We start from the raw sequence: 27,722 nt of genomic DNA, 5'->3' as shown, positions 1-27,722 counted from the left end.
ATTTCTTAGTTGGTATGTAAAGCCTAGTAGCTTCCAAGATAAGTTCTTTGAATGCTTCCCATTTTGAATTTGCTGTTGGTAACATCATCAGTTGGTCCCACTGTATAGAATTTAAATACTGTCTCAGTCCATCGTAGTCACCTTTACGAAAGCAATAACCCTTCCCTTTACCCCTAATGGTAGTTACCTCTTTGAGTAAATCCCACTTCAGCACACTGTGATCACTGCCACCTAGTGGTTCATTTATCTGCAGATTCTTAATGCATGAAGAATCACTACTGATAATCAAGTGAAGAGTATTACTCCCTCTAGTTGCCTCCCGAACATGCTGATGTAGAAAAGAATCATCCAATAAATCCACAAAAGCCTTCCTAGTGTGTGAGTGACCAATCCACAAATTCCAGTTAATATCTGGGAAATTAAAATCCCCCATTATAAGACTCTCTGATTTACTGGCCCACTATTTCCCTGTACAGTTTCTTATTATACTCATCAGAGTCATTAGGCCTATAGCACACTCCTACTCTCAATTTTGATCTCCCAATGCTTATGTCACACCAAACTGACTCGACACTGCACTGTCCAGCAATGTCGACTGGCTTCACTTCCTTGGATTTTATGTATTTCTTAACTAATAGCATAACCCCCTCCTCCCTTCCTATCCTGTCTATCCTTTCTGCATTCCTTATATCTGTGTGACACCACATCTCTGAAATCTCCACATCTGCCTTTGATGTTTTGAGCAATACCTCAAATTTATTTACTAAACTCCTAGAATTGGTGTACACGCAAGTATACATGCACCTGTTCTTTTTCTTAGCTACCCTAACACAACCCATGTGTTTATTTGTACCCCAATGAACCACTGTCACCCAGTGGTTCCTTTATCTGCAAATTCTTAATGCATGAATAATCGCTGCTGATAATTAGATCAAGAGTATTACTCCCTCTGGTTGCCTTTCGAACATGTTGCTGTAGAAAACCGTCATCAAATAAATCCGCAAAACTCTTGCTAGTGTGCGAGTGACCAACAACAAGTTCCAGTCAATATCTGGAAAGTTAAAATCGCCCATTATAAGACATTCTGATTTACCGGCCCACTATTTCTCTGTGCAATTGCTCATTATACTCATCAGATTCATTAGGCCTATAGCACACTCCTACTCTGAAATTTGATCTCCCAGTGCTTATTTCACACCAAACAGACTCAACACTGCATTGTCCACCAACATCAATTGGATGCACTTCCTTAGATTTTGTGTGTTTCTTAACTAACAGCATAATCCCTCCTCTCTTCCCATCCTGTCTATCCTTCCTGTACACATTGTACTCCCCAAATTCCAATTCTGCAGTGCTTATATCTGTGTGACACCACATCTCTGATATCCCATCAATATCTGCCTTTGACGTCTTGACTAGCACTTCAAGCTTATCAAATTTATTAACTATACTCCTAGCATTGGTGTACATGCAAGTATACATGCACCTGTTTCTACTCTTAGTTACCCTAACACAGCCCATGTATTTACTTGTTCCACTATGACTTCTTCCAGTCCTGGAAATCTCCATTACCTTGCTTTCTGGGCTGCTACTCATTCTAATAGAAGCAGTGCAAGAATCACTTTTGCCTCTGCCTGTGACCACTGTTAACCTTTTAGTCTGTGTGTATCCCCCCCCCCCCGAACCAGCAGTTTTCCGACCCACCTAACACTGCCTCGATAGCATCAGCAAATATTCTTGCACCCTTCCTATTTAAGTGTACCCCATTCCTGTAGAAGCAGTCGCTCCTGTCAACAAGCACAGACCAAGCTAAAAAAAATTTTGTCCCTTGAGCTTTGCCCAATCTCTCAATCTCTGAATTGATTAACAAGGTTCTCATCATATACTCTCTGCTATCGTGTCTGGGCAGAATTGCAGACACTTTCACATTCAATTCTAACTCGCGACTTTTTTTCATCATTGACCTGTACTTGTTGAGTAAATCTGCAGATCTCTTACTCTTAATGTCACTAGTACCAACATGTACAACAACATCACCTTTTATGCCCATAAAAGATGATATCCGCTCTATGTCATCAACTTTTGTCCCTGGCAGACATACCCTGGTCCTGTTCCACCTATCCTTCTTGCATAGTATAATCCCTGTCTCTCTGACAATAGAGTCAACAATAACTAGTTCCTTTGGGACCTGCACATTCTGCCTTGAAGATTGCCTCTGTTTTGTCTGATGCACAGGAGTGAGCTCTGTTGTTGAACTGGGTAGCTGAGAGCTTGATGGGCCCCTCATATTAATTTCTTCAAAGGCATTTACCCTACACCTCAAGCTCTCATAGACGTGCATTAAAACGTTGAGTTCGTGCCTAATTTATTGACACTCTACACACCTAGCACACACAAAGGCATCCTCCTTGGCTAGCTCATGTTCTGTTTTAGAAAAGTCGGCAAACATTTCACATTTCGCACATTTTTTGAGACTGTGATGCGCTGGAGAATCGCCCCCTTCATTTCTTCCCCAGTCACAGCACTCTTGCTAGTCTGTGATTTTTGCTTCACAGCTCTAGAATGGGTCATGATTTCCGTTTAAATACAATTTAATTAACAATGAATTTTAATAAGATTAATATTATTTTTGATTAATTGATAATACTATAATAAGCTAACAGATTCCTAATACAGTGCTTCGTATTATGCTATCTAGTTTTCTTTATATCTTACGCTATCAGTTTGAGATATTTCGATATGTGCTGATTAACTTTTTTAACCATATGCAACGAAATTCTTGAGATGGTAGATCGTGGCACATTTTGAAGAAAAAAAGTAGATTGCATCACAAATTAAGTTGGCCACATCTGCAGTACATAATTCACTTTTAAAATGGCAAATGTAAACAGTAATGGCGGCTAGTTCAACAATATTGGTGCCAACACTGGGAGTCGTATCTGACAAAAATCGCTGGTTAAATTCAAAATGAGAAGCTAACAAATGCTAATAAACCTATTTAATATCTGTGTAAAACACAATGTGCTATATTAATTAATGAAGAATACGGTAAAAATTAAAAATACTTATCCCTTTACAGCAGCCAAAAATCAACCGAGTGTTCTCTTCCGCGACCCGAGCACCCTTTAACTTTAGTTCTATAAATTGCAGCATCTGGAGACAAGGAACCTGAGAAGTGACCTGGATGAGGAATTTAAGGCTTTGAATGGATTGAACAAGCTAAATGCTGATGGCATTCTTCCTCTTCCCCCACACATGAGGGGACATAAATTGAATTGAGGAAGGATGGTTAGAGAATAGAAGTGTGAAGGTTTGCTTTCAGATAGCAGGTTACTGATTGTTGGAACAAACTTCCATCTGTTGTTGTAGAAGTGGGCAGTTTCAATAATAAATTCATGATAGAATTTATTGGAGGTAGGAGGGGTTATTTCTTTTTTGGCTGAGTGCATCATATGCACTACTAATAATAACAACAAAGAGGAGTGACGTAGGGGTGGGTTATTGCACTTATCAAAAGTTGCTTGAAAGCGACAAGTTGCATCCCAGAACTTGAGTCCACATGGTGGGGGGGGGGGGGTGAACATTACAGCCCAATCATGAGCAAATGCATCGTTACATTACTTGTGACTAACTTTCCTTCTTATTACAGTTACAGTAAACTTTCAGAATAACGGCACCTGGGGATTCAAGGTGCAATTATTTTTCACATGGAAAAAATATTACTTGAAAATGAAATTATTACATTGTGAAACGATATCTTCCTAAAAGCCAGATCATCAGAAAAAGACTTTTGGAAATATGTTTGCCAAGAAAAGTACCCAAATGTAAAAAATGCAGCAAACTTTTAAATTCCTGTTTTGGTTCCAATATTTATGTGAATTGGCATTTTCGTATTTGAAACAAACAAAGAATCGCACTACTCTTACAGATTTGCATACAGAAGATTCTTTACGTTATATCCCCAATTTTGAAAGCTTGCCAGATGATATGAAGACACAAACTTCGCATAAATTAAAATTTTAAATACATGTGAATTTAAAATAAGAATTCTGAATTGCATTTAATATTAAAATTTATAAACAACGTTTTTCGATATCTGCTGATTAACTTTTTTAACCATGTGCAATAAAATTCTTGAGATGGTAGATCACAGCACATTTTGAAGAAAAAAAGAAGATTGCATCACAAATTAAGTAGACCACACCTGCAGTACATAATTCACTTTTAAAATGGCAAATGTAAACAGTATCACATGACTTGCTGTTTTCTTTTTTTTGCGCTGCAAGACATCTGCACTGTATGTAAACATCTGATCTCAATGTGCCATTAGCTTGAATGTTCTGTTATTTTGGGTGCCGTTATTTCAACAGTTTACTGTATGTAGCACAAGCCATAAGAGTAGTTTCTTGTTGTTGTTATTTGGTTTTTAGGAACATTAGCAACTAAGGCCATATTGCTCTGGGGATATGCGGTGGTCATTCCCTGACCTTTCCACATTGGTATTTGGTGGTCACGGGCTTGAACCCCGGTCTAATCAAGAAGTGTGTGCTACGAAAAGCAGCTGCTCCTACAAACCTGGCTATGGAGGTGGCCCGTAGTTTCTTGAATCGACTACATGACTAGTTTATTTCAATATCAGAGAAATCCCAATAGGATCAAATATTCTTGGCCTGATACTCACCAAGGTTCCAAGCAGTAACCAAAATATTGCAATTCAGGAACAGAGTGATCATAACGTCATAAAACTGATAATAACAAAAAAATTTCAGTATTCAATGGAAAAGTTCAGGTCTTTAATCATTTCATTACAAACTCAGTGTTGGGTCCATTATTGTTTTCTGTATTCATAAATGATATTGATGATGGTATATCAAGCTTAATGTCGAAGTTTGCAGACGATACAAAGGTAGGCAAGGTTGTCAAGGACACTACTGACACTATGCTGCTGCAACAGGATCTGGAAAGGTTGAGCAGATGGGCTGAGAGGTGGCAAATTAAGTTTAACATTGACAAATGTAAAGTACTACACATGGGAAACAGCAAACCCAGAGCAACGTATCAACTCTGTGGTACTAAACTGACAGTGGTAGAGATGAAAGGGACCTGGGGGTGGTTGTGCAGGCAGATATGAAGTTCTCTGAGCAGTGCAGACGTGCTGCAAGAGTAGCTCATGGTGTATTGTCAATGGTATATAGGAATTTTTCTAGCAGGGATAAGGAGGTGATTATTCCCTTGTATAAGGCAATGGTCAGGCCACACCTAGAGTACTGTATACAGGTCTGGAGGCCTCATTTCAAGAAGGATGTACAGCTGCTGGAATGAGTACAGAGAAGGGCAACAAGATTAGTGAATGGAACAAAGAGGTGCTCTTACGAAGAAAGGCTTAAGTTTTGCAAATTACAGTGTCTGGCGACTAGGCACCAGCGAGGTGATCTGACAGAGGTGTATAAAGTCTTGAATGGTTTGAGCATGCTCAATGCTGATGGGATTCTTCCTCTCGTTCAGAATAATCACCTGAGAGGGCATAAATTCAAATTGAGGAAAGACAGATGTAGGATAGACGTGCGGAAATTTGCCTTTAGCCAGCGGGTGGTTGGTTGGTGGAACAGACTTCCATCCCTTGTCGTGGAAGTTGATAGCCTAAATAAGTTTAAGGCTCAGCTGGACAGGTATTTTGAATGAACAGAGGGGTGAAGTGGAAGTGGTTTTTTTTTTTTTTTTTTTTTTTTTTGGCTGATGCTGCATAAGCTTGCTTTCTTGCATCAAATGCCTCTACTAATGCTAATGCTAAACATTTCAGTAGTCAATGAAAAATATCAGGTCTTTAATTACAGGAATGGGAGACTAGTAGATTCAGGTCTTTCATGAGCTCTACTAACTGGAGGAATTTCTATAGGCTATTTGATACTAATGCATTACAGGAAAGGTTTAAGGGATTTATCCTGAAGACCACAAACACATTCATTCCAATTGAGAACTACCACGAAAGAAAGCTAAAAAGACCTAACTGAGCAAAAGAAAAAAGCATCAGATAGTTACAGGTTATTCTGCAATGATAAAACTTGAAAAATCCAAGTATGAAAAAACTGCTCATGAAGAGAGCTAAGAATAGCAAAAAAGAAGTTCTACTCAAAAATTGAATGCAAAAAAAAAAAAAAAAAAATCCGAGTGTAAATTCAATAGGCTTCTTACAAGATCAATGTGGTGGTATAATCAAAAATTCAAATGAAAGAGCAGACTAGTTAAAAAGGTATTTTAAAACAGTCTTTGCTATTGAAAGCACATTTGTACCGGGGTGAATAATGATGTTGAGTGGAACCATTGTTATAAGTTATATACTGATAACATAATGAACTGCCTATCCAAAAAGCTACTAAAGCAGAGGGAGTGTAAACTCAAGTTGCAGATGATGTATCCATATTACACTAAAAATGCAGCAACTGGTGTATCCAACCATTAGTAATGCTAATTAGATATTAGATTCTGGGATTATTCTTCTGGATTGGAAAAGTGCAATTTCTCCAATCCACGAGGTTGAAGCTGTTATGTTATTTGGTTTTTTTAGGAGCATTAGCAACTAAGGCCATATTGCTCTGGGGATATGCGGTGGTCATTCCCTGACATTTCTGCATCCTATGTATTTGGTGGTCACGGGCTCGAACCCGGGTCTAATCAAGAAGCGTGTGCTACGCACTGCTGCTCCTGCCCACCTGGCTACAGAGGTGCCGAGGTTGAAGCAAAAGAAACAATGGGCAATTATAGACTAGTGAGAATGGTTTCTGTCATTGGTAAGATTTTGCTATTTGTGTATTAAAGATGAAATACAGGACCATCTCAAGAATGACAGATCCTAGCCTGCTCTGAAAAGGGTTTCAAGAAGGGAAAATTGCCTGAAAAATGGCAAAAAAAACTGCTTCATCAATCATCTTTAAAATCTCAACGGAGGTTATAAAACATTTTGATACAAGAAACAACTCTGACATTATCTATCTGGATTTTCATAAAACTTTTGATATGTTCCTCATGAGAAATTATTGTACCAATTAGAGCAAAAAGAAAGATCCACTGGTGAATTAGGCGTCAAGAGAGACAACTTCTGGAGAATGCGCAAAGATGGGACACTTGATTGACAAAGAGTGTTAAGCATGTTCCTCACAGGGATATGCTGTTCCTCACAGGGATATGCTTTGGAAAATGCTGTTCCCCACTGAACAGCATTTTCCAAAGCATGGTCTGTGGCCTGGCACTACTCCTTTAAAAAGAAATACTAGGCTTTAAAAACACACAAATAATTGCACGACCCTATTATTACCACAAAACATTCATGAATGTGGCAAGTCATGACCTTTTAAATGCAAAATACTAGTTCCCTGTCTGTGTTACTTGTACTTCTTTAACCACTGATGGCATTAATTTTCTCTGGAACAGAAGTTAAGCTAACAGGTCTGTAATTACTCTTGTCACAATTTGATCTTCCCTTGTGAATTGGGGATAAATTTGCACATCTCCAGTGGACAGACTTCCTCTGAATCCATAGATGTTCTAATAATTATGGCTAAGGGTCTGCTTCCCTCCTTTGCTGCCTCCGTTTTTTAGCAAATACTGAGTGCTGATATTTCATCATTAAAATTTTTACTAGAGCATAAGCTATAGCTAAAAATTTTAATATCAAAATAACTATAGTTAAAACTCATAAAATCAGTTAAATATAGAATGAAATGTTAAAAGTATTTTAAAATAAAGCTAAAGCACAAATGCATAGAAGCTTACAGCTACTGTATGCAGCCTTTAACTAAACTAGAATGTGGCTAGCAATGGCTTATACATGCAATGTATGGCTCAACACATGTACAAATGAGTGGGGGTGGAATGGAGGTAAGGAAGGGTGGTGGAAGGCAGTGGTGCAGAGGGGGGAAATTTGCTGATATCCCACAACACTACAGCTCAAACACACAATCTATTATGTGAGCATTACTTGCCAACAGTTTATGACACGTCTGCCAATGATGCATAACTACTGCTGATTGGGAAAAAATCAACCTTCCTAACAGTATCATAGTGATCTTTAAGTCAATCTTCCAAATGATGGATAGTGCCTTTCTATCTGAGTTTTCCTGGGATAAAACCAGAATTTAGCAACGCTATAATATCTAGACTACACAAACACCTGACAGGAAATTACAGAAAGTATACCTCCTACTGAAAACACCCATACCACCTGTGCAGAGTGGGGTTATTCATTCTATTGTAATGCAAGCATCAACAACACTATCCATTATTTGGAGGATCAACTAAAAAGATCACTATAACATTGTTGAGTATGATTTAGCTAAATTAGCAATAGTTATGCATCACTGGCAGATGAGTCATAATTTTTTTGTAGAGTGATGCTCACATAACAGATTATGCAAGTAGCTTTTAAATCTGCCATTGGGTGGACTCTTTATACATCAGCACCACGAAGGCTACAATTAATACAGACTGCAGTATTCATGTACAAAGTTCCTGGATCCTTCCTTTCATCCATCCCCCTCATTCCCTCATTCTCATTCCCTCTTCTCGCACCCTCTATGACTTTTATTCACACATGCTGAGTAACACAGTGTTGAGTTGAGTAACACAGTTGAGTGATCCAATATTCCTTACATTTTGAGGGTACAGCTCTAAAACGGTGTTCGCAGGCCTGCCGCTAATTAGTACACCGGACCGAACCTATTGGTAACTCCCTAGGAGGCTTTGGGATCAGCTAGTTTATAATCTTGCTACCTCTACTCTGCCAGATAGTGACTGGAGGGAGTCCGAGTAGTGTGTATGGGGGGGGCATTGCTGAGGCCACGATATGTCAAGGATCTCGGTATATTCTTACCATGTGTACGCCATACCCAAAAATTTCATTACTTCATACAGCATGTCCCACTCACTTTTTTCTTACTATTGAATACACCATGAATTGTCAAACTAATAGAGCAAGCTTATCTGCGAAAAGATCTAAACCTCCCAAATACTTCCTAATTCATTTCACAAATATACGTGCTCTCAATTCTAATCTCAATGATGTCCATTTCCACTTGCAGTCTGCCAAACTACATGTACTTTTTCTGACAGAATCTCAGTTATCGGTTGATTCAACTACTGCTCGTTTCAGATGCACAAATTATTCACTGTATGATTCCTTTCGCCTCAAACGTGGTACTTGCACTTGTCCGTTCTGGTATTCCCTGTCAGAGACTTGGCAATTTGGAATCTCCTCTCTTTGATCTTCTCTGGCTTAAAATCTCTCTACCTCATTGTGTCAAATTCATCTGTTGTCTTTACCGTTCTCCCAACTCCACTAATCACTTGGAGCTCTTTGACTTCCTCTCTTTGCAATTTGACTTTCTCCAGTCCAACTTTCTAACAGTGAGGTAATTTTCCTTGGTGATTTTAATGTTCACAACTCCAGCTGGCTTCCGTTTTCTAGTCACATCGACCAAGTTGGTCGAGTTGCTGAGACTTTTGCAATTACTAATGACCTTGCATAGATTGTTCATTTACCTACAAGAATACTGGACAATCTTAATCATACAGCCAATACGCTTGATCTTTTTCTCACAAACAACCCTTCTAAGTACTACGGTCGAAGTGAGAGGTGCTTTAGGCACTTCAGATCACAACTTGGTGATTGTATCTTCTCCAATCGAGCCTTTATCTCATGGCTATTCCCAACTTCGTGTTGTTTAGCATTACAAGAATGCAAAATGAGATGACCTGCGAGATTTATTTTCTTCTTTTCCTTGGTCGGATTACTGTTCAAAACTTCTGATGTCAACATTTGCTCAGATCGTGACAGTGAAATTATTCTTACTAGAATGGAATCCTTTATCCCACACTCCACTTTAAAATTTCGTCCTTTATCTAAACCTTGGTTTTCCAATAAATGTACTAAGGCTGTTCAAGAGAAGAACGTTGCATATCGTAATTGGCTTGTTTCCAATTCTTCAGTTTCATTTTCTGCCTACACTGAAGCTTGCAACAATTGTAAACCACTTCTTAAATAGTAACAACTAGAGTTTGAACAGGCTAAGAGTAGAAAACTTGCTTCTTGCCCTAATGGTAGGCGAGCATTCTGGTCTCTTGCCGAAGCTATTGGCTGCAACTTTGCCCATCTCTGCTGCCACCTCTGTCCAAACCAGATGGTTCTGTTGTCACTTCAGCCAAGGATAAAGTTGACCTGCTAGCATCCCATTTTAATTCCAAATCATGTATTAATGATCTTGGTAAAACACCTGGCACCATTCCCAACACGCTACATTCAATGCCTGCTGTGGTCTTCCGTCAAAAGAATGTCAGAAGGATTTTAACGAATCTTGATGCTAAGAAAGCTCCAGGTCCCGATGGTATTTCTCCCCTTGTTCTGATAACCTGTGCTCCTGAACTTCTTCTACTCTTTCCTGTTTTTTTCACTTTCTTATTCCAAAGGTGTTTTTCCTTCTGCTTGGAAATTTGCACATATCCAGCCAGTTCCTAAAAAGGGTGACAAATCCCACCCATCCAATTATCGTCCCATTGCAATTACTTCTACTCTTTCTAAAGTAATGGAGAAATCAATTAACAGCCAACTCTTAAACTACCTAGAAACCTTCCGTCTGATCAATGATCACCAGTATGTATTCCATCAGTGTCAATGCACTGGTGATATTCTGGCTTATGTTACCCATTTATGGACTAATTCAATATAGTAAAATAATAAGAGGAGTTTACCTCAATATAGTGCGTAGAATTATTATCAACGTAGAACATATTGAGTAGTACAGCTCTGATTCATACTATCGGACTAATTCAATGGAAAGGTTAGGTGAAACACAAGTAGTTGCTCTTGACATCTCAAAGGCTTTCGATTGTGTTTGGCATAAAGGTCTTCTAAACAAGCATCCATCTTATGGTTTGCCAACTGTTTTTTGTAATTGGTTATCCAGTTTTCTCTCTGATCGCTCACAGTGGGTGATGGTAGATGGTTCTCTGTCTTCTAACTTCTCCACTAATGCCGGTGTCCCCCAAGGTTCAGTTCTTTCCCCCACTCTTTTTCTCTTGTATATTAATGACCTTCTTCCATTGACTGGAAATCCTATCCATAGTTTTGCCGATGATAGCACATTGCATTCCACTTTCCATTTTGAGAAACCTTGCCCTGCTCAATCAACTTCAACTTCTCAAATATCTACTACCAATTCCTTAAATGCCGATCTTCAGGTAATTCTCCAGTGGGGCTAAGACAATTTAGTTGATTTCAACCCTTCTAAAACTCAGTCTTGTCTTATATCTCACAAAAAGGATTCTTCTGATCCTACTTATCTTTAGTGACATTCCAATTTCTAGGCAAAATGATATATCTCTTTTGGGGATTACCCTGACTTCTAATCTCTCTTGGCACAAGAACATTACAAATATTGCTTCCTCTGCATCTAAAAAACTTGGTTTTCTCTTTCGCTCTCGGCGTTACTTTTCTTCCAAACAGCTGCTCATTCTGTATAAATTCCAAATCTGCCCTACCATGGAATATTGTTCCACATCTGGGGTGGTGCCTCCAAAACCTCTCTCAGGCTTCTTGATTCCATTCAGAGAGGGCAGTTAGGTTAATTAATGATTCATCTCTAAAAGAGTCTCTCCACTCGCTGTCTCATAGACGTACTGTTTCTGCTGCATGCCTCTTCTACAGATACTTCCATGAGCACTGTTCTTCTGAATTGCCTTCTATAATTCCTGCTCTCTCTTTCAAACAGTCTGAACGTGTGCAGCCACCAGCCAACATTCATTTACTGTCCAACTTCAATCTCACAGAACGAACTTTTCATCTTCCTCGTTTATTCATTCAACTGCTGTTTTCTGGAACAACCTTCCTTCATATGTATTTCCTGAAAAGTACAGTCTACAGAAGTTCAAGTCCAATGTTGTTGTTATTTGATTTTTAGGAGCATTAGCAACTAAGGCCATATTGCTCCGGGGATATGTGGTGGTCATTCCCTGACCTTTACGCATCCTCTGTATTTGGTGGTGACGGGCTCGAACCCCACTCTAATCATGAAGCATGTGCTACGCACTGCTGCTCCTTCCCACCTGGCTAAGGAGATGCCAAGTCTAATGTGTCAACAAATATCTTGTTTCGTCTTCTCAACCATCAACCCAAGGACGGTACTAAGTACTACAGGTTCTAATATCTCTCGTGTTTGGTGTTTACATTAAAAAAAAAAAAAAAAACACTCACGCACGCGTGCCAATGTTAACCCCATTTAAATTTAATTGATTGATATTGTTTCAGATACTGCATAGAGTATCTAAAAACGTTTATGCATTTATGTTTTAGTTTTATTTTAATTTACTTTTAAGGCTTTTATTTTGTATAGTTTGATTTTATGAGTTTTAATTTTTTTTATTTTATAATAAAGTTTTTTTTTTTACATTGGTTGGTATTTGCTAGAACTCATATTTGATGAATTAACTCGTGTAAAGATTTACCTTTTATATTTCTGCATGATTGAAATTTCTTCAGTTTTTTGCTTTTCCAACTCTACTTTAATACTCCGTAATTCATCCTAAAACAGAAAGAAGGTTCTGTACTACACATTTCAGAAATTATTACAATGTAAAGCCAATTTTATCATTAAATTAAAATGATGAAAACATCCAATTTTTTTGCATATCTTATTCTCTTCTGTCCTTTTAGTACAGTTGAAATACTTGGCTGTTAGTAATTGGAGACATTAAATTCATTGCATGAATAATTCTGCTTTCTCTAAACAGCCAGATATGGCTGAAAGGAGTTTCAATAGTGTGTATACAGGTATCCTGTGTGTTATCAGACACTCAGTATAAAAACACTGATGGATCCAATATCTTTCTATTTCAGAAAATTTAGGAGCAGTCCAGTTGGTCTGCCTCCCTAAAATCCACTCATGCACACCTACTCGATGGTAAGCTCTGTTACGTCACTTAGGTGGCAACAAACGTGTAGAGTGGTTCTCTTCAAGACGCCTGGTCAGCGTGAAGAGGAAAAGATCAAACCCTCCAGCATATGACAGCACGACAAAACAAATGGCCCTCAGTCCCCAGCGGCTTTCACTCCCCTTCTTACGGCAGCGAGAGAATCAGATTGGAAGCAGAGGGTGCTAAGAATCTCTGGATACAACCAAGCTGCCATGCACGGAAACTGAACTTGGCCTGTTACAACGTAAGATCGCTCATCAGTGAAGACAGGATATTAGAGCTGGAAAAGGAATTAGAAAATGTGAATTGGAATATCATCAGTTTCGCTGAAACAAGAAGAAGAAATGAATCACTTATAAGTTTATCAAGTGGAAATCTGCTGTACACCAATGGAAACAGTGAAAGGAGTGAAGGTGGAGTTGGGTTTCTGGTCCATAAAGATTTAAAAAACAACGTTTTGGAATTCAAAAATGCATCACCAAGGGTGTCAAGACTAATACTCAAGATTTCTAAAAGGTACAAGCTGAAGGTTATAATGATTTATGCACCAACATCGAGCCATGATGATGAAGAGGTTGAAGAAATGTACACTGAAACTGAGTCTTCTAGATGAGCAGAAAACCCACTACACTATTACTATGGGGGACTTCAATGCTAAGGTTGGAAAAAAAAAAACAACACAGAAAGGGGAACTATAGAAAATTTTGGAATTGGTGAAAGAGGTGAAAGACTTGTGGAATTTGCAGAATCTCAAGGATTGTCAGTAATGAACACTTTTTTTCAAGAAAAGGGTGAACAGAAAGTGGACATGGAAGAGTCCAAATGGATTAACAACTAATGAAATCGACTAGTCTCCAGATGCTGCAATTTGCAGAACTTAAGCCTTTCTTCAAAAGAGCACCCCTTTGTTCTCCTCACCAGTGTTTTTGCCCTTCTCTGTACTCATTCTAGTAACTCTACATCCTTCCTAAAATGAGGCTTCCAGATCTGTATGCAGTACTCAAGGTGTGGCCTGACCATCGCCTTATACAAGGGGATAATCATCTCCTTATCCCTGCTCACAAAATTCCTGCATATCATTGACAAAACTCAATGTCTGCAACTTGTCTGCACTGCTCAGAAAACTCCCTACATGACTGCACAATTACCCCCAGGTCTCTTTCATTCTCCACTAACCAGAGTGGAACACCATCCAGGTGGTATTTTTTCTCTGGGGTTACTGCAACCCATATGCAGTACTTTGCATTTGTCAATGTTAAACTTCACTTGAAACTTCTCAGCTCACCTGCCCAACTTTTCCAGATCCTGTTGCAGCAGCATACTGTTAGTACTGTTAGTATCTGGGAAATTAAAATCTCCCATTATAGTAAATCAGAGAGTCTTATAATGGGAGATTTTAATTTCTCAGATATTGACTGGAATTTGGGGGCTGGTTACTCACACACTAGCAGGGCTTTTGTGGATTTATTGGATGATTGTTTTCTACATCAGCATGTTCGGGAGGCAATTAGAGGGAGGAATACTCTTGATTTGATTATCAGCAGTGATTCTTCATGCATTAAGAATCTGCAGATAAATGAACCACTAGGTGGCAGTGATCACAGTGTGCTGAAGTGGGATTTACTCAAAGAGGTAACTACCATTAGGGGTAAAGGGAAGGGTTATTGCTTCCGTAAAGGCGACTACGATGGACTGAGACAGTATTTAAATTCTATACAGTGGGACCAACTGATGATGTTACCAACAGCAAATTCAAAATTGGAAGCATTCAAAGAACTTATCTTGGAAGCTACTAGGCTTTACATACCAACTAAGAAATATTGTTCAAGGTTTAGGCCAAAATGGATGTCAGATGAACTAATGAGGCATATGGCAGAGAAGAAAAATGCATGGGATATTTACAAATTAACACATGACACAGAAGCCTATGATAGATACAAGTTGATATGCAACCAAGTGACAAAGGAGGTTAGGCAGGCGAAGGCAGATTACGAGAAATCCTTGGCAAGGGATGTAAAGAAAAACAGCAAAGAGTTCTTTACTTATGTAAACTCTAGAAGGAAGGGGATGAATCAGATTGGTCCACTTGATATCGATGGGTCAACTGTTGATGATCCTGCTCAGGTAGCTAACAAACTAAATGAATATTTTGCATCGACATTCACACATGAGGAGTTATTCAGCAAGGGGAATGCCAGAGGTGTATTCAACTCTGGCAGTAAGCTACAGAATCTTGAAATAACTGGGAGTAAAGTGGAGGAGAAACTGTTGAAGATAAACACAAGAAAGGCACCCGGGGTGGATGGGATCTATCCAGTTATATTAAAGGAGGCAGCAAAGGAAGTAAGCAAACCCTTAGCCATAATTATGAGAGCTTCCTTGGACTCAGGGGAGGTACCCATAGACTGGAAATGTGAAAATGTGACCCCAATTCACAAAGGAGGATCAAAGGCTGACACAAGTAATTATAGACCTGTGAGCTTAACTTCTGTTCCAGGAAAATTAATGGAGGCACTGGTTAAAGAAGCACTGCAGGATCATTTAGACAAGACTTCAGTTATAGCTCAGACACAGCATGGTTTTGTTAAGGGGAAGTCTTGCCTGACCAACTTGATTGGATACTATGATGCAGTCACAAAAGAACTGGATGCAGGGAATAACTTTGATATTATATACTTGGATCTTAGAAAGGCTTTTGATACTGTTGCACATGGAAGACTGCTACACAAATTGGAGCAGTGTGACATTGGAGGCAAATTGCTGCTATGGATAAAGGGGTGGTTGAGGGGGAGAAGACAGAGAGTGGTAATCAATGGACACTGCTCATCGTGGACTAATGTTATTAGTGGAGTCCCTCAGGGCTCAGTGTTGGGTCCATTATTGTTTTCTGTATTTATAAATGATATTGATGATGGTATGTCAAGCTTAATGTCCAAGTTTGCAGATGATACAAAGGTTGGCAGGGTTGTCAAGGACACTACTGACACGATGCTGCTGCAACAGGATCTGGAAAGGTTGAGCAGATGGGCTGAGAGGTGGCAAATGAAATTTAACATTGACAAATGTAAAGTACTACACATGGGAAACAGCAACCCCAGAAACGAAATCTCTCATAATTATGGCTAAGGGGTCTGCTTAATTCCTTTGCCACCTCCTTTAATATAACTGGATAGATCCAATCCACCCCAGGTGCCTTTATTATGCTTGATTAGAGTTTGATAAACATCTGGCTCTCTCCTCTTTCAATAAATCCTCATGTGTGAATGTAGATGCAAACATTTAGTTTGGCAGCTATCTGAGCAAGATCATCTACAGTCAAAACATTGATATCAAGTGGACCAAATTGGTTCATCACCTTCCTTTTAGAGTTAATATAAGTAAAGAAATCTTTGCTGTATTTCTTTGCATCCTTTGTCAAAGATTTCTCATAATCTGCCTTTGGCTGCCTAACCTCCTTTGTGATTTGATTACAGACTTGCTTGATAAATATACCATAGGCTTCTGTGTCACCTGATAATTTATATGCATCCCATGCATTTTTCTTCTCTGCCACGAGTCTTATAAGTTCATCTGACATCCATTTGGGCCTAAACCTACAACAGTATTTCTTGGTTAGAACAAAAAGTCTAGTAGCTTCCAAGATTACTTCCTTGAATGCTTCCAATTTAGAATTTGCTGTTGGTAATATCATCAGTTGGTCTCACGGTACATGTTTGTTTGTTTGTTTGTTAGTTGGTTTTTAGGAGCATTAGCAACTAAGGCCATATTGCTCCGGGATATGCGGTGGTCATTCCCTGACCTTTCCGCATCTTCCGTATTTGGTGGTGACGGGTTCGAACCCCGGTCTAATCAAGAAGCGTGTGCTATGCACTGCTGCTCCTTCCCACCTGGCTACGGAGGCGCCTCACGGTACAGAAATTAAAAAATCTCTGAGACCACTGTAGTCACCTTTCTGAAAGCAAAAACCCTTCATTTACCCATGATGGTAGTTACATCTTTAAGTAAATCCCACATCAGTACACTGTGATCACTGCCACCTAGTGGTTCCTTTTTCTGTAAATTCTTAATGCATGAATAATCACTGCTGAAAATCAGATCAAAAGTGTTACACCCTCTAGTTGCCTCTCCTACATGCTGCTGTAGAAAACAATCAACCAACCCACAAGCTCCAGTCAATATCTGAGAAGTTAAAATCTTTCATTATAAGACACTGATTTACTGGCCAACTCTATTTCTCTGTATAATTGTTCATTGTACTTATCAGAGTCATTAGGCCTATAACAAACTCCTACCCTTATCTTTTGCTTTCCCAGTGCATATGTCACACTAAACTGACTCAACATTGCACTGTCCTTCTATGTCAAATGGATGTGCTGCCTTAGATTTTATGTGTTTCTTAACTAAAAGCATAATCCCCTCCTCCCTTCCTATCCTGTCTCTCCTTTCTGTACACACTGTACTCCCCAAATTCCAATTTTTCACTCCTTATATCTGTGTGACACCACGTCTCTGATATCCCAACAATATCTGCCTTTGACGTCTTGACCAGCACTTCAAATTTATTTACTATACTCCTAGCATTGGTATACATGCACCTGTTCTTACTCTTAGTTACTCTAACACAGCCCATGTATTTACTTGTTTCATGACTCCCAGCAGTATCTGAAATCCCCAGTAACTTGCTTTCTGGGCTGCTGCTCATTCCAATAGAAGCTGTGCAAGAATCATTTCCATCTCTACCTGCGGGGCAAGTTAATTGCTTTAGCAAGCTATTAGGGGCAAGTTATTGCTTGGATAAAGGGATGGTTGAGTGGGAGAGACAGAGTAGTTATCAATAGTCACTGCTCTTCTCACACTAATGTTATTAGTGGAGTGGTGCAATGCTGAGTGCCGTATTTTTCAATATTTATTAACGATAATGAAGAAGGCATATCAAGCTTACTGTTTCTGTTTTCAGATGATATAAAGGTTGGCAGATTGGTTAATGACAAGAATCAAAGCTCACTACTACTGCAACAAGACCTAGAAAAATTAGGCAGGTTGCTGAGAAGTTGCAATTGAAGTTTAACATTTAAAAATGCTAAGAGGTAATGCTTATAGACAGCAGTAGTGGTAATGATTCAAAAATGTAATTATACAGTGCTTTTGATACTGTTATCAAAGGCAGCACATAAGACTTTTGTGCAAGCTGGAGCAATGTGGCATATGGTGTTCTGTGGTGTTTTGCAAACTGAAGCAAGTTACTGCTATGGATAAAGATATGGTTGAGTAGGAGAAGGCAAAGAGTGGTTACCAATGGAACTGCTCTTTGTTGACTAATGTTATTAGTGGAGTCCCTGAGGTTTGAGGCTGAGTCAATTATTGTTTTCAATATTTATTAACGATAGTAACCCATTCATCTTTGCACTGAGACTCATAATTATTATTGTCAAACAAATTACTTTTCTATGTGTGCTTGATAAATATGTGAATGCAGTGAGAAAAGGATAAACTGACCCAAAAGGAGCTTTGGCAATATCCAGCAAGGTTGGGGGGGGGGGTGGTCAGCCAGCAGGCTGAATTACATCTAAAATTTTGTGTAGCATGAACTATGTGCTCAAGAAATTAGCAAGTATACCACAGTCAGATGAACTATTAGAAATAAAACCTGTCACAAGAATTTTTTTTTTTTTTTTTTTTGGGAGAAACAAGAAACAAATTAAATTTCCTTTGATTTGAAACATTTGTTTTGATGTTTTTCACCCTTATTTACTTATACATATATTAAGTATTTTCTGTAACAAAGTAAAACATTATTCTATCCATATACTAAACCTGTACTGAGAACACAACAAATATAATTTTTTATGTACGTCATAGTATTTAAAATAAAGTTACTGTGCTGAAAGATTCCAAATTAGAAAAAAAGTCAATCTCCAGTTAAGTCTGGAGAGTTGGTATTACACTCTATAAAAACAGAATAAAGACGGTAAGCATTTCAAATGTGAAGTTTTCTTTCATTTTTTTTCTTTCTTTTTAATATAAATGGTTTTGTTAATTATTCTTATAATTATTTTAGGTGTTTGACAATAGGATGTGCCTTTGCCTTGCATTCATTTTACTTTGCTTGAGAACACCTTTCCTATTGTTTCTGCCAATTTAATATTAGCAGCAGAATTCCCCCCCCCCATAGCTGCATTGCATTTAGCAACTGAATGCTTTGAAAAACGGCAAGCCAAGTCATGAACAACCGGTAGTGCCACAGTCACCTTAAGATTGGACTAATGGAAGGGGATCCCATAACAAATAAAAAAGCAGGACTAAGCAGGCAACTCCTAAGTGATTTTTTTTCTTGAGAAAAGTCAAAATCATGTCACTTCAGTGGAAGAAGTGCCTTAAGTGGTAGCAAAATTCCATACATATAAATTTTTCAACAATTTTTCAGCAAAGCCTGGTCTAAGAATACTGTTCAAGCAGTGGCAGTTAACTTGATTGGTTTTGCTATCTCAAAACCTAATAACTGCATCCATTTGTCCTCTTTCTACAATCTTATTCAATGCTTCATAAAGTCAAATAACAAACTGCTGACATGATGTCAGATGTATATCCAACTACTTCCCAAGTATAGAGCTACCGGCTGGCCTTGATTAATGCGATTAATTTGTCACATGAGTGCATCACAGAAAACGGAAACATGTTAATCGAATATAATAATCAATAGGAAAAATAAGAATTGGTCCGTGACCTTAAGGAATGTCTATAAAGAATTTTAAAAATACCTTTTAAACAACTTTTTAACTGTGTAAAAGATTATTAAAATAATAACAGAATTAAATGTTTACTGAATAAAATAAACAATGAAGAAACTATTTGTTATGGAAATATTTAAAGACAGTCGTTTGAACAGTGTTGGCTTTTTTATTTTCATCAAACAATTTCCAATAACCAGCAACATCTTCTCTAGGCCCTGGCGAAATACACCGATGAGCCAAAACATTATGACCACCTACCTAATATGATGTTGGTCCTCCACGTACAGCCAAAACAGCTTGTACCTGGCAAGGCATGGATGCTAAAAGATTTCTAAATGTGTCTTGTGGTATCTGGTACCAACACATAACCAGCAGATCCTTTAACTCCTGTAAGGTCCGTGGGTGAGATGCCGCAGATCGGAGTTGCTGTTCCAACACAAACCACAGATGCTTGAAGGGATTGATGTCTGGGGAATTTGGAGGAAAGGGCAATACCTGGAAGTCTTCCTCGTGTTCTGTGAACCAGTCTCGAACAATCCGGGCGGTGTGGCATGGTGCATTATCCTGTTGAAAGGCAGCACTGCCAGAGAGGAAGACTGTTGCCATGAAAGGGTGTACCTGGTTTGATGATGTTTAGGTAGGTGGTAGACATCAGCGTGCCTGGCACATGGATGACTGGACCCAGGGTATCCCAGCAGAACATCGCCCAAAGCATGACACCACCATCACCGGCTTGTTTTCGTCCCAGGGTGCATTTAGGTGCCATCACTTCCCCAGGTAAACAACACACACCTGCCCAGCCGTCCACATGGTGCTACAGGAAATGTGATTCATTCCCAGACAAGATGACCTTCTTCCAATCACTCAAGGTCCAGTTTCAATGCTCACGTGCCCATTGTAGGTGCTGCCGCTGGTGAACAGTGGTTAGCATGGGCACTTGGAGTGGCCTGCAGCTACGCAGCCCCATTTTCAGCAGGGTTCGATGTACTGTTTGTTGTGACACATTACTCCTATCACCAGCATTCTAATTACCGGCGAGTTGTGCCACAATCGCCTTTCTGTTGCCATGTACCATCCAGGAGAGCCTTTGCTCACCTCGAGCATCAATGAGCCGTGGTCATCCAACACCTTGCCAGCGGTTCATGGGTTCCCCCTCTTCGGACCACTTTCGGTAGGTACTAACCACAGCTGACAGTGAGCATCCCACCCCAAAGGGAGGGCACTGACAGTCATACTTGGCCACACATACAATCCCTGTGCTCCTCAGAACATTGTGGCAAATAGTGTTCCAAATTGTTTGAATTGGTTTTATTCTGTGTTTTAAGAGTTCCACTTGTCGAGATCTATTTTCAGACATCTATATCATCAAGATCGGCGAAGGTAACCAAAAGATATGACTATTTCGAAATTTTGATTTTGCCGTATGCTAGGCAATATGGCAACGCTTTATACATTGTCCATTGGTTAACACTGTAGAATTTAAAATGGTTTTGGCAGTGTTCCTTTAATATAATTAATTCTAATTGAGTTCAGATATCAAAACAAGCTTCTGATTTCTGAAAATATGATTTTTATAAAGATTGATACTATATCTGGTTTTTATTGTCAGTTTTATATGCATATGTGTGAAATAATTATGTCCCTTGGAGGTGGCCATATCGTCTTCCTCGAGTGCTAAGAACAAAGGGTTTTCCCTGCTGTTGTCTTCTGACTCTTGACGTCATATCACGTAACCTGAACCCGACCACCTCATTGGCTGAGACCTATCACCAACTGCAACTACAGTGAAAATTAGGTAAACCAGGTAATAACAATTGACTTTGATAATCAATGTAATATGCAAATGAGTACAGAATATTTAAGATAAATGGTTGTGCCACCAGGACACACACTAAAAATATAATAGCAATATAGTAGCATATACAATATATAGAGTAATTTTGCAAGCTATAAATAATAATCGCTGGTCTAACTTAATACCATTATAATGACCATATGGATGTCATCCCAGGGCAAATAGCACGTGACTTATATTGTAAATCCTATTGGTGGTAGCTGTTCTTGTGTGCCCTCATTTTCTGAGCTCCTTCTGTGAGACTGCCTCGCCACTCGCTCATCCGCAAGTGAACTCGCCAATCCGTATCTGCTCAAAATGGAGGGTAAATCAAGGAAATCGGCTACAAACACAACCCTACCACTGACTGACAACCCTGAAATAGCAGAGCAACACAAAGAATCTCAAATTTAACACCCCATTAAGAGGAACAAAAACCAATCGCTACAAAATTTGATCAGGAAACCGGGTCAAAATCTCAAAACAGAGGGACCATGGAACTCCCCCCTCCCAAACTAAGCATACAGACAAGAAACAACTTGACCTCCTCCCCCTGGACCCCAACATGCCCGAGGGAACAGTTATCCAACAATCGCTACAACTCAAAGTAGCAATGGAGAACTTGCTCAAAGAGCCAACTAACAGAGTTACAACACTTCTTAGGGTAGAAATCGTCACCCTATGGAATAAGCTCGAATCGCTGCTTATCCACTCACCTGGAAAGCAAAAAGGCAACTGCAAAATTGGAAGCCTACACTGACTGTGGAGTAAAACAAATGCGAGAGTGCAACTCCACATATGCCCAAGCACTGAGGAACCTGCCACCGGACTTTATTCCCAGATTTCAAGAGTTGGGCTACCAGAAAAACAACCCAGGTGCCAACCTATGGACTACACTGAAGAAAACACTATCACTCAGACCTAACCTAGTAGTACTTAAACCCCTCACTAATGAAGGTCGTATGTCCAGTGAGGAGGTCAAGAAGACTGTTACTGACTCCTTGACAGTTGACTTAAAGAACTAAAATCAAGTCAATTCGCAAAATGCAAAATATAGGAGTAATTATAGAGACAGCCACAAAAGAGGATGCTGAACCGATTATTAAGAACCCTAAAATACCATCTCTGGGATTCCTGGCCGAGCCCCCCAGAAAAAAGGGCCCTTGTATACTGGTACTAGACGTGGACAAGGATCTCCCTCAAGAGAACTTGCAAAACGAAATTTTCCACAGAAACTTAAAACAGGAACTCCCAGATGAAGAACCGACTTCTCACATAATCCCTAAATTCCAAACAAACACCAGAGCTGGGCATGCCACTAACCGCATCTTTGAGCTATCACCCAAGGCTTGGAAGATCCTCTCCCAGCAAACAAGAATTTACATCAACTGGGGCAGCCACTGCTTTAGGGAGCATGTGGCTGTCCCCAAATGTTTCAGGTACTGCCGTTTCAGCCACACCAAGCACACATGCAGGCAAAATCAGTCTGCCTACGGCCACTGTGCCGAAATGGGGCATGAGTATGCTACATGCCCAAAAAAGTCTCAACCTCCCACATGTATTAATTGCAAGCCCTAAAGGTGCCAGCCAACCATTTACTCTGTGACAGCAGTTGCCCAGTTTATCTCAAAGCCAGAAGCTGTTGTTGTTATTTGGTTTTTAGGAGCATTAACAACAAGGCCATATTGCTCCGGGGATATGTGATGGCCATTCCCTGACCTTTCCACATCCTCCATATTTGGTGGTCACTGGCTTGAACCCCTATCTAATCAAGAAGCATGCGCTACACACTGCTGCTCCTGCCCACCTGGCTACGGAGATGTCAAGCCAGAAGCACCCAACAATAAAGAATAGAATATGGGGAGTAACAAACCAAACCTAAATAGCACAACATAATGCTTAGAGGTCTAAGGCTGTTGTTGTGGAACTGGTCAAAAAGGCGGATGAAGAGAACCTACAATCAAAATGTGCTGCTCCCTCAGGAGACATACACTCATAACAAGGAAGTAAAAGGCTACCCCTTGAGATTTAAAGTGGTTCAAATTGATGGTGACACACCCTGGGCAGCGATTGTCGTTTGCAATCCCGAACTGACTGTCACCAAAATCACTGATCTGTGTACTAGCTGGGCTGTGCACGCGCATGTCATTTCACCAATGGGGCAATTCTACGTAGCTTTGATATACTGTCGACGAGGAGAAGATATTCTTCCTGACATCTGATATTTACAGACCATCCAGCTGCAAATGCCAAATGCAAAACTCACTATGGGGTCTGATGTTAACTGTGGGATAGTATTAGATACCATAGCTGAAGTTGTAGATGAACTCAATAGTTACTTTGCATCGATATTTACAGAAGAAAAACCCTTCTGTCAATGAGAAATTATGGGAGTGAAGTTGAAAAAAATGTAATTAATGATGTTGAAATTTCACGTTTATTTAATGCAAAACTTTCAAGTCTACAGGCCTATAAGGCTCCTGGGGCTAATGGCATATACCCTATAACCTTAAGGGAGGTGGCAAGTGCGTGCACTGAACCATTGAGGCTAATTATGAGAGCATCACTGACAGCAGTGATTCAGTTCGATTGGAAAAGTGCCAATGTATCTCCAATACATAAGGCTGGTTCTAAGAGTGAAGAAGGAAATAACCAGCCCGTCAGTATAACTTCAGTAGTTAGTAGTAGGGAAAATTATGGAGACAATTATCAAGGGTGGAATTCAGGAACATTTAGAAAGAAATGGAATTCTGAAAGATACTCAAGCATAGTTACTTAACAAGTACAGGTCACTGTTGAAAAAGAGCCGTGAATTAGGGTTGAATTTGAAAGTGTCTGCAATTACGCCCAGACACGAGAGGAGGGAGTATATGATGAGAGCCTTGTCGATCAATTCGGCCCTGAATAGTGCAAGGCTCAAGGGGTAGAATTTTTTTCAGCCTGGTCTGTACTTGTTAATAGAAGGGACTGCTTCTACAGGGATGGGATACACTTAAATAGAAAGGGTGCAAGAATATTTGCTGATGCTATCGAGGCAGTGTTAGGTGGGTCGGAAAACTGCTAGCTTGGGGGGATACAAGGACTAATAGATTAACAGTAGCCACTGGCAGAGGTGAAAGTGACTCTTGCACTGCTTCTATTGGAATGAGCAGAAGCCTGTAAAACAAGAAGCAGGATATTTCAGAGAGTGCTGGTAGTCATTGCAGTACAAGTAAACACGTGGGTTGTGTTAGGGTAGCTAAGAAAAAGAACAGGTGCATGTATACTTGCGTGTACACCATGCTAGGAGTTTGGTAAATAAATTTGATGAATTTGAGGTATTGCTCAAAGCATCAAAAGCGGATATTGTTGGGATATCAGAGACGTGATGTCACACAGATATAAGGAATACAGAACTGGAATTTGGGGAGTACAAAGTCTACAGAAAGGATAGCCAGGATAGGAAGGTAGAAGGGGTTATGCTATTAGTTAAGAAACACATAAAATCCAAGGAAGTGAAGCCAGTCGATATCGCTGGACAGTGCAGTGTCGAGTCAGTTTTGACATAAGCATTGGGTAGCACACTCCTACTCTCAAAATTGAGAGTAGGAGTGTGCCATAGGACTAATCACTCTGATGAGTATAATAAAAAACTGTACAAGGAAATAGAGTAGACCAGTAAATCAGAGAGTCTTATAATGGGGGATTTTAATTTTAATTTCAGATATTGACTGGAATTTGTGGATTGGTCACTCACACACTAGCAAGGCTTTTGTGGATTTATTGAATGATTGTTTTTTCTACATCAGCATGTTCGGGAGGCAACTAGACGGGGTAATTCTCTTGATTTGATTATCAGTAGGGATTCTTCGTGCATTAAGAATCTGCAGATAGAGGAACCACTAGGTGGCAGTGATCACAGTGTGCTGAAGTGGGATTTACTCAAAGAGGTAACTACCATCAGGGGTAAAGGAAAGGGTTATTGCTTTCGTAAAGACAACTACAATGATCTGAGACAGTATTTAAATTCTATACAGTGGGACAAACTGATGATGTTACCAACAGCAAATTCAAAATGGAAAGCATTCAAAGAACTTATCTTGGAAGCTACTAGGCTTTACATACCAACTAAGAAATATTGTTCAAGGTTTAGGCCTAAATGGATGTCAGATGAACTAATAATGCAGAGAATAAAAATGCATGGGATACATATAAATTAAGTTACAAAGGAGGTTAGGCAGGCGAAGGCAGATTACGAGAAATCTTTGGCAAAGGATGCAAAAGAAAAACAGCAAAGAGTTCTTTACTTATGTAAACTCTAGAAGGAAGGAGATGAATCAGATTGGTCTACTTATATCGATGTTTCAACTGTTGATGATCCTGCTCAGGTAGCTAACAAACTAAATAAATATTTTGCATCGACATTCACACATGAGGAGTTATTCAGGGAGAGGAATGCCAGAGGTGAACTGAACTCTGGCAGTGAGCTAGATGATTTTGTAACAACTGAGAGGGAAGTGGAGGAGAAATTGTTGAAGATAAACATAAGAAAGGCACCAGGGGTGGATGGGATCTATCCAGTTATATTAAAGGAGGCAGCACAGGAAGTAAGCAAACCTTAGCCATAATTATGAGAGCTTCCTTGGACTCAGGGGAGGTACCCATGGACTGGAGATGTGCAAATATGACCTAAAATTTGCAAAGGAGGATCAAAGGGCGACACAAGTAATTATAGACATGTCAGTTTAACTTCTGTTCCAGGGAAATTAATGGAGGCACTGGTTAAAGAAGCATTGCAGGATCATCTAGACAAGACTTCAGTTACAGCTCGGACACAGCATGGTTTTGTTAAGGGAAAGTCTTGCCTGACCAATCTGATTGGATATTATGACGCAGTCATAAAAGAACTGGATGCAGGGAATAACTTTGATGTATATTTGGATCTTAGAAAGGCTTTTGATACTGTTGCACATGGAAGACTGCTGCACAAATTGGAGCAGTGCGGCATTGGAGGGAAATTGCTGTTATGGATAAAGGGATGGTTGAGTGGGAGAAGACAGAGTGGTAATCAATGGACACTGCTCTTTGTGGACTAATGTTATTAGTGGAGTCCCTCAGGATTCAGTGTTGGGTCCATTATTGTTTTCTGTATTTATAAATAATACTGATGATGGTATATCAAGCTTAATGTCAGTTTGCAGACGATACAAAGGTTGGCAGGGTTGTTAAGGACACTACTGACGCTATACTGCTGCAACAGGATCTGGAAAGGTTGAGCAGATGGGCTGAGAGGTGGCAAATGAAGTTTAACATTGACAAATGTAAAGTACCACATATGGGAAACAGTAACCCCAGAGCAGCGTACCAACTTTGTGGTACTACACTGACAGTGGTAGAGAATGAAAAGGACCTGGGGGTAATTGTGCAGGCAGATATGAAATTCTCTGAGCAGTGCAGATGGGCTGCAAGGGTAGCTCATGGTGTCTTATCAATGATATACAGGAGTTTTTCTAGCAGAGATAAGGAGGTGATTATTCTCTTGTATAAGGCAATGGTCAGGCCACACCTTGAGTACTGTATACAGGCCTGGAGGCCTCATTTCAAGAAGGATATAGAGCTACTGGAATGAGTACAGAGAAGGGCAACAAGATTAGTGAATGGGACAAAGGGTTGCTCTTACGAAGAAAGGCTTAAGTTTTGCAAATTACAGTATCTGGAGACTAGGCACCGGTGAGGTGATCTGATAGAGGTGTATAAAGCTATGAATGGTTTAAGCATGCTCAATGCTGATGGGATTCTGCCTCTTGCTCAGAATAATCACCTGAGAGAGCATAAATTCAAATTGAGGAAAGACAGATGTAGGACTAGATGTGCGGAAATTTGCCTTTAGCCAGCGGGTAGTTGGTTGATGGAACAGACTTCCATCCCTTGTGGAAGTTGATAGCCTAAATAAATTTAAGGCTCAGCTGGACAGGTATTTCGAACGAATGGAGGGGTGAAGTGGAAGTGTTTTTTTTTTTTTTTTTTTTTTTTGGCTGATGCTGCATAAACTTGCTTTCTTGCATCATGCTCTACTAATGCTAATGCTAATAGTTTTTTTTAAAGGGAAAATCATGTTTAACTAATCTGGTTAGCTATTTTGACAGGGTCACTCATGAGCTGGATTCAAAGAATAATTTCGATACTTTATTTGAATTTCAGCAAAGCATTTGACTCAG

General features: G+C 39.6%; 1 protein-coding gene across 2 annotated transcripts in view; it reads right to left on the bottom strand.

Moving 5' to 3' along the window:
* The window catches only part of LOC150084753 (uncharacterized), a 328,924-nt gene that overhangs the window by 128,007 nt on the left and 173,195 nt on the right, over positions 1-27,722 (bottom strand). For both annotated transcript variants that reach the window (XM_090375493.1, XM_090375494.1), the window contains exon 11: positions 12,493-12,569. In XM_090375493.1, coding sequence (XP_090231619.1) covers positions 12,493-12,569 — 77 coding nt within the window. The remainder of the gene's footprint in view (positions 1-12,492; positions 12,570-27,722) is intronic.

Source organism: Mastigoproctus giganteus, chromosome 6, assembly GCF_048544385.1.
Source record: "Mastigoproctus giganteus isolate SK-2022 chromosome 6, ASM4854438v1, whole genome shotgun sequence".
Taxonomy (NCBI): domain Eukaryota; kingdom Metazoa; phylum Arthropoda; class Arachnida; order Uropygi; family Thelyphonidae; genus Mastigoproctus; species Mastigoproctus giganteus.
The sequence above is the reverse complement of the archived record's forward strand: the minus strand, read 5'-3'. Positions and strand labels throughout refer to the sequence as shown.